General features: G+C 38.3%; 1 protein-coding gene across 3 annotated transcripts in view; it reads left to right on the forward strand.

Moving 5' to 3' along the window:
• Positions 1-4,579, forward strand: part of DCAF17 (DDB1 and CUL4 associated factor 17) — a 49,482-nt gene extending 44,903 nt beyond the window's left edge. Inside the window, exon 15 of one of the 3 annotated variants that reach the window (XM_045480168.1) lies at positions 1,119-4,579. In XM_045480168.1, the coding sequence (XP_045336124.1) occupies positions 1,119-1,208 (90 nt within the window). In that variant the 3' untranslated portion in view covers positions 1,209-4,579. The remainder of the gene's footprint in view (positions 1-1,118) is intronic. The other 2 variants (XM_045480172.1, XM_045480171.1) reach the window with 2 other exon arrangements.
• Positions 4,580-8,787: the final 4,208 nt, after the last annotated feature.

An 8,787-nucleotide genomic window follows, 5' to 3' on the forward strand; every position in this document is an offset into this window, starting at 1 on the left:
TCTACCCAGCACCGTAAATCCCAGCTTTGTAGTGACACCTTTGTCACCATGTGTCTATATGGACTCTATTCTGTTCCATTGATCTATTTGTCATTATTGTCACCAATATCACACTACATTGATTACTGTAGATTTATAATATATCTTAATATGCAGTAGAGTATGTCCTCATAAATTGTTCTTTCTCAGGAATGTTATGGCTATTCTTTACCCTTGACATATTCTGTGCCTTGGAGTCTAGAATCTTCTTGTCAATCCCACAGAAATTAACTCACTACAATTTTGATCGGGATCAAATTGACTATAGATAAACTTAGGGAGAAATGACATCCTAACTATTTTGAGTCTGCTAATACATTGATGTAATAACATCCTTCCATTTATTTATGTCATTTTCAATTTTTCTAAAAGTGTTTTTAAGTTTTCTCTATAGAAGTGTCATCTTTTTTTATTGCTAACTATTTTATGTTTTGATGCTATTGTAAATGGTATTGTGTTTAAATTTCATTTTTTAAAAATAAATAATAAATTTCATTTTTTAATGGTTTGATGCTCAACCAAAGAAATTCCATTGATTTCTGCATACTAATCTACATCCTGTAAGCTTATTCAAATCACCTAATAATTCTAATACTATTCTGTAGATTTTATTTTCTAAGAATGCAAAGAATTCAGTTCTATTATTTTCTCTATCTATAATACTGTTATCTATTTTTCTTGCCTTATTATATTGACCAGGTCCACCAGTATATTTCTGATTTCAGAGTAAACAATATTAACATTTCACCATTAGGTACTATGTTTCCTGTAGGTTTTTTTTTTCCATAGATACCCTTTAACAAGTAAAGAATTTTTCTTCTGTCCCTTGCTTACTAAGAGGTGTTTTTTTTTAATGACTACATGTGCAATTTTATCAGTTTACATCTATTAAAGATAATCATGATTTTGTTTATTTCTTCTGATAATGTTGTGAATTACATTGATTTTTATATGTTAAAACCATCATATATTCCTGAAATACACTCAACTTGGTTATGATGTTTCCTTTTATATTTTGTTACATTGTTTGTTATCACTTTAATGAAGACCTTAACTTCTTCTTCTTTTTTTTTTTTTAGTGTTTACTTATTTTTGAAAGAGAGAGAGGGAGGGGCAGAGAGAGAAAGAGAGAGACTCCCAAGCAGGCCCTGCATCAGAGCCTGCTGTGAGATCTGCCAAAACTGTGAGATCATGACCTGAGCTGAATTCAAGAGTCTGATGCTTAACCGACTGAGCCACCAAGACCTTAACTTCTAAGTAAAATATGTTAATTAGCAGCAGTCTAATGCTTTTGCTGCAACAACCAGAAAATGAAATGGATGAATTTTAAAATTATATTTGTGAAGATATCAGAGAATTGTGGAGCAAGGAGGAATAGACGAACTACAGTTCCAGAACAGTAAGAACTCTTCCTAAGTAAGCCAATGATTGTTTTTTTGTTTGTTTGTTTTGTTTTGTTTTTCCTGATGGACTTGACTTAGCAGAGAGAATCTCCTAGAGGGAAAAAAAAGCCAGCATAATTTTTGACCATCACACAGGGCTGGTGTGACCTATTAGAAACTGGAAGAGCCTGAATGCAAGGCAGGTTTTCCCCCATGAGATATTTTTTGAGTTTTAGGGTGATGTATGAGGCTGGAGGCTGGGCCAGAAAGTCAGACTTTAATCTATTGTTCCGTGGTGCCTGGAGGGGAACATCCTACTAGGGGAAAGGAGCCTTTCACAAACTCATAACTAGACGGTCCCTGAGGCATGTGTACATGGGTGTATTAGTTTGCTAGGGCTGCTAACTGCAGCAAAGTACCACAGGCTGGGGAGCCTAAACAAAAGAAGTTTATTTACTTATGATTCTGGAGGCTAGCAGTCCAAGATCAAGGTGTCAGCAGGGTTGGTTTCTTCTGAGGCCTCTTTCCATGGCTTGAGAATGATGGTCTTCCCTCCATGTGTGTGTGTCCTGATCTCTTCTTACAAGGACACCAGTCATACTGGATTAGAGCCTACCCTACTGAACGCATTTTAACTTAATTACCTCTTTAAGGATTCTGTCTCCAAATACAGTCCCACTCTGAGGTATTTAGGGTTAAGACTTCAACATATGAATTTGGGGGATACAATTTAGCCCATAATAATGGGGTTGGAGGCTAAAGAGCTACACTCAAACGTCTTCTGAAGGACTACAGTAGTTTCAGGCCTGCAGAAACAGAGACATTACAAACTCTCAATTAGGCCCTGACCCAACTAAGTCACTAAGTGGATTGAAATCTGTCTGCCTAACTGAGGAAAAGGGGACTCACTAATGGGAACTATCAGCTGGAGACTTCTTCTTTTACACATAAGTTGTGTCATATAATAAAGGATTATTAGACATGTAAAGAAGCAGGAAATAAATGGCCTGTGACCAAGAGAAAATACTAATAATAGAAGCAAACCCTTCCTTTCATTGAGAATGTTTTTATTATAATTATAATTGTTATTATTATCATTATTAATTTTAGAGAGAGAGCCAGAGTGCACGAGCTGGGGAGAGGAGCAGAGGGAAAGAGAGAGAATCTTAAGTAGGCTCCACACTCAGGGCAGAGCCCAATGCGGGGCTCGATCTCACAACTCTGGGATTATGACCTGAACCAAAACCAAGAGTCAGATGCTGAACCAACTGAACCACTCAGGTGCCCCTCATTGAGAATCTTTTAAATTAGAGATTCAATTTATTTAAGAGTTAGTGACTTAATCTGGTTTTTCTTTCTTCTTGTGTCAATCTTGAATAATACAGTCTGGCTAAAAATCTGTCCCTTTCATCACATTTTTCAAAGCTATAATCATGAAGTTGTTTATAATATCCTTTTGACATCTTTTAATAGCTAAAGAGTTTGTAATGCTGGTGAGCAGGTGCAAAGCACCTGAAAGCTTGATTCACAGCTGACCCAGGGGTTCTTTTTTTCCCATGATCAGTCTCATAGGATGTTTATTATGCTCGTTAGCCTTGTTCAAAAAGCTGTCTTTTGGGAGGCGCCTGGGTGGCTCAGTTGGTTAAGTGTCTGACTTCAGCTCAGATCATGATCTCGCCTTTCATGAGTTTGAGCTCCATGTTGGACTCTGTGCTGACAACTCAGAGCCTGAAGCCTGCTTCGGATTCTGTGTCTTCCTCTCTCTTTGACTATGGTCTGCTTTCTCCTCTCTCTCTCTCTCTCTCTTTCAAAAATAAACATTAAAAACACAGTCTTTTGGCTGTGTTTTCTCCATCAATGTATTTTTCTGCTACTTTTCTAATTTTGTGGATAGAGACTTAGATAATTGTTTTTTTTAGTTTTCCTTCTTTTCTAATATATGCACTTTATATGCTAAAAATTTCCTTTTCAGCATGGCTTTTACTATATCTTACAAGTTGTGACAAGTTTTATTTCAATATTAATCTAAAATATTTTCTGACATCCTTAATGATTTCTTGTTTGCACGATGGAACTCTGTAAGAGTGTATGTCTTAATATACAACAAGTGAATTTTCTACTTTTAATCTTGTATTCATTTCTAGCTTGATTCTACTGTGGCCAGAGAATATACTCAATATCATTTTAGTCCTTTGAAATTTGCCGAGAGTTGCTTTGCGGTCCAACATTTGGTCAATTTTGCTTAATTTTGCGTAAGCACTTGAAAAGTTTTACTTTTGCTCACAATTTGCCTGTTCATTTCTGGTACTCTCCTGTGGCCTGTTTATCTTAGTGGTGGTTTCTCTTGTTTCCTCTTTAAAAAAAAAAAATTAAACTGTGAAATATAGCATGCATCCCAGAAAAAGCATAATTCAAAAAATTGCCACAAAACAACCACACAACCCATCGTACAGATCAAGAAATAGAATATTATCAGCATCTGAGGAGCCACGTATGTATGTCTTTCTGTTTACAGTTTTACCTCTTTTCCAAGATGTCACCATTATCCTGATTTATAATAATTTTCCTGTTTTTCTTCATAAATGTACTACCTCTGCATGCATCTCTACAGGGTTTATTTGTGCCTCTTTATAGAACTACACTGTATATATTGTTTTGTGTCTTGCTTTTTTCCTCAACATTAGGTATATAAGTTTCATTTATGTTGTTTTATGTATCTCCAGCTACTGTGTTGCATTCAGTTGTATAAAAATTTATCCATTCTGTTGCTGGTGGGCATTTGGGTTGTCTCCGGTTTGGGGCCAATTATTAACAATACCACCATGAGTGTTCTTGTACATCCAGATGCACATGTGTATGTATTTCTCGATGGTATATATCTTGGATTAAAATCCTTGGATCAGAGGGTATGTATATGTTCAACTTTATTGGATGCCACACAATTTTGCAGAAAGATCATACCAGTTTATAATCCCACCAAGAGTGTCCAACACTTAATATGGTCAGACCTTTCATTTTCTGCCAATCTGATAGGCATATATCCCATTGTGGTTTTAATTTGTGCTTCCCTAATGACTAAAGGTAGAGCTCCTCTGTTTATTGGTCATTTGAATATCAACTTTTGTACAGTATCTATTAAAGTCTTTTACCCATTTTTCTATTTGGCTGTTTGTCCCATCAGTTTGTAATAGTAATGCTCACTAGGGTTTGCTAATTATGTGTATTCTAGATATCTTTTCCTATCTTTTTTCTTTTTTTACTCCAATAATTCCTAATAATAATGGAGTCTTTTGAGGAACAGAAGTTCTTCATTTTAATGTGGTTAAATGCACCAGTCATTTATGGTTGAGATAGTTTTCATCTTTTATAAACTTTATTTATTTAGAGAGAGAGTGAGAGAACAGGAGAGAGGGGCAGAGGAAGAGAGAGAGAATCTTTAAAAAATTTTTTTAAATGTTTGTTTATTTGAGAGAGAGAGAGACAGAGCACGAGTGGGGGAGGGGCAGAGAGCTAAGGAGACACAGAATCTGAAGCAAGCTCCAGGCTCTGAGCTGTCAGCACAGAGCCTGATACAGGGCTCAAACCCACAAACCACGAGATCATGACTTGAACCAAAGTCAGACACTTAACCGACTAAGCCACCCAGGCGCCCTGAGAGAAAGAGAATCTTAAGCAGGCTCCGTGTTCAGCTTGGGATCGTGATCACCCTGGGATCATGACCTGATCTAAAATCAAGAGTCAGATGCTTAACCAACTGAGCCACCCAGGTGGCCTTAATCTTCTTTTATAGATTCTTTACTGTCCTGGACCAGGAAGATACTCTCCTACATTCTTTCCCAAAAGCATTATAGTTTTGACTTGCTTATCTAGATCTACCGAATACGGATTTTTGTGTTTATTTCTTAAACATTTTATTCACCACTTTTCTATATTTTATTATTGATGCAGATTCTCACGAATGGTGGCTTGCCTTGCTCCCTCATGATCTTGATGATATTGTGTACTTGGTCTTAATCCATGAGATTCCCATAGCCCCCAACTGGGAAAGCTCTCCTCCAGAGAGGATTTGTTTCTATTTCTGCCTATAGCCAAAGCTGCCACCATCCTGGGGCCACTTCAGGGCTTTGGCTCAGTTCATCCTTCCCAACCTTGTGTTGGTCCAAGCCTCCATATCCTGACAGAAGTATCACTAGTGTCATCATTTCCCTCATGACAACTGCGTTTTTGTTTTTGCTTTTGAAGGAGAAAGGTCTGCAGAAACCTCCCGTACCTCTCGAGAGATGAACGATGCCTCAAAGAAGTGGGTTGTAATTAAGGTCCACTTGTTGCTTGGTGGATGGGTGCCTTGGTGCATCTGATTAGCCATAACACCGTACTTGGAAGTCCTTAGTAATAGATTTTGCATAGTGCTCCAGATCCATACATATAGAGCCTCATCATTGTTTTATAAGACTGCATAATGATCTGTTGTACAAATTGGGGAGGAGGGGCAGAGGGAAACACATGGCTCAGTCCCATGAACCCATGAGATCCCAACTGGAGACGAAACCAAGAGTCAGGTTTGTATTTTTGGATTATCTTTTGATGTAGTGTGGGAAATGTGTGGCCTGGGGGAGGTGTGGCAAGAGTAGAAGCCAAGAAAACCTGTTGGGTGGTTGTTTGCTCATCTAGGTTTCATAACAGGGTTGCTGGAATTAAGCAGCACCAGAAAAGATGGAGAGAAATGAGTGGATTTCTCAGGGGGTAGAATGGACCCATGTAGGGTCTAATAAGGGAAGACAACCTCAAAAGACTGCTCTCTCGCTCTCGCTCTCTCTCTCTCCAAAATAAATTTAAAACAATTTTTTAAATATAGAGCAATAATATTCTTCATTGGCAATGATGTGAAGGGACATGATCATACAGTTCTGGTGAAATCGCTACAATCTTTTGTAGGATAATTAAGCAATTTGGTTAAAAAAAATTAATGGGATAGATTCTCTTTTAGGAATTTACCCTAAAGAAACAACCAGAAATGTAAAATTATCTATGTATAAAGACACTCATGGAGGCAATTTTCTAGTAGTGAAAAACTGTAAACAATATAAATGCCAATTCAACAAATAGGGAATTTGTTAAATAAATCATGGCAGTTTAGCATAGTATCGACGAGTGCAGGTCTGGAGCCAAAATACTTGAGTTTGGATCCCAATACCGCTACCTCCCACTACCTCCTTGCTATGGGAACTTGGACAAATTGACTGCTGCACAGCTCAGTTTCCCCATCTGTAAAATGAGGTTGTTGTAAGAATCAAATTATTTAATACACGGAAAGTTCATAGAACTGTGCCTGGGGCATACTAAATTGTCAATAAGCGTTAGTAATTCTCATGATGTTAGTATGATCATCAACCATTAATACTTACCGTGAAAGAGACCTACAATTATTCCATATTGATAGACGGTGAAGGAAGGTTGAATCTCCATCCGGAGACCATGATGGTGGTAGGAAGTTCTGAGTGCTGGACGTTCTCATACAAAATGTGGGTTCTGGGAAGAACAGCCAAGAGAGGGGAGAAGGAGGAGGCAACAAGACACCCATGACAAAAAAGTTCTGTTTGACACTCTTGCCTGGCCTGGCTATGCTTATAGAATACATCTACCAGATCGTCAGTAAATAAAGATTAAACAATCAAGGGACAGACAGGCTTTTATCCTTGAGGAAGTATGACACTTAGGACAATTCAGCATTTAACAATAGCTCTGGATAAAGAGGATACAAGGTTTTTCTAGGTTGGTTTTCCAAGAGATGTATCAAGTTCTTCAAGTGTTGTCTTTTACATTCCTATCACAGCAGGATGGTGACTGCACTTGGTAAGATGTGAGTTGGATTTAGTTCATAGCTCCCCACCCCCCACCCTCTGCCCTGGATTTCTGGGTACGAGTGTTGAAAGTACAGATTTAAAAGGAAAAATAAGACTTAGAGGTCATTTTACTCAGGCATTCTCAAACTTTTGTGTGCCAGGGACTCCTTCGGCAGGCTAAATAAAACCTATGGACCTCTCCCATAAATATTGTTTTAAAATATATAAAATTAAAAAAATAGGTTTACAAATAAAACCAATTATGTTAAAATGGAATTATCAGAATTTAAAAGAAAATTCTAATATAATAGCATACGTGTTTTGTTATTGATGCATTAATAAGATCTGCTAATAACTGCTGAAAAATGCTAAGCATAAATGATATATTGAGATATCCTTAACAAGTCTTTTTCTTTCTTTTCTTTTTTTTTTTTTTTTTTTTTTTTTTAGAGAAAGAGAGAGCATAAACAGGGGAGAAAGGCAGAGGGAGAGAATCTCAAACAGGCCCCATGCTCAGCACAGAGACCAACATGGGGCTCAATCCCATAACCCGGGATCATGACCTGGGCCGACATCAAGAGTCGGTGCTCAACTGACTGAGCACCCAGGCGCCCTCCTGTAACAACTCTTAAGGCATAAAAATATCAGTGGTTTTTATTGGTGAAAGAGTATTAGCCACTATAAATACCAGTGGCGTTTGTTGTCTGCATTCATAATTAAAGAAATTGTTAAATTTCAGTTATAACTTAAGGAAATAAAGATGCAGTGCCCCACCCCCACCACGTCCCCCCCCCCCCCTCACCAATCCAGATTCTACCCACGGACCAGATCAAGAACCTGGATCTAGTTCCAAGCCGTCCTGTCACTGCAACCCGGTTTTTGGCCCCTGTAAACTGTCTGATTATATAGCAAGCCAGTAGCAGATTGAGGCCCCAGAGCAATGAATACTTCCTCATTTCAAACTGCTTCCTGTTGACTGGAATCTCAAGGATCTAGTCTTGGAGGCAACATATAAATGACAGACGCCAAACTAAATTATTCTGGAGCAAAAATAAAATTTGGACTTACACCCTTTGCGTTTCTCTTTCAAAAGAACTTCTAACAGGAATTCTAGTCTCTTCCCGAGATCCAGTGAGGTCAGTTTAAGTTGTTTGCAGATAGTTTATTCAGCCAAATATTTGCGTATTGGACCTTCTTGTACAAAATGTGGGTGCTAGAAAGAACAGCCAAGAAAGGGGCTCAATCTCATGACCCTGGGATCATGACCTGAGCCGAAATCAAGAGTCAGGATGCTCAACCAACTGAGGCACCCAGGCATCCCCTTTTCCATATTCTTGCTGCTCTGGCATTTGGGGCCTTGTGGACCTCGGGACTGCCCCTCTCAGGGTTAACTAATTCCTAGAGATAACGATTTGCTTGCCAGCATGCCTCTGATATGCAGATCATCTACTTCAGAGTCCTTTCCCCTATCCAGCTCTTTTATCCAATTCCAGTATTGTCTGGGCACTATCCCCTAGCCTAAT

The sequence above is a fragment of the Leopardus geoffroyi genome, chromosome C1, assembly GCF_018350155.1.
Source record: "Leopardus geoffroyi isolate Oge1 chromosome C1, O.geoffroyi_Oge1_pat1.0, whole genome shotgun sequence".
NCBI classification, from domain to species: domain Eukaryota; kingdom Metazoa; phylum Chordata; class Mammalia; order Carnivora; family Felidae; genus Leopardus; species Leopardus geoffroyi.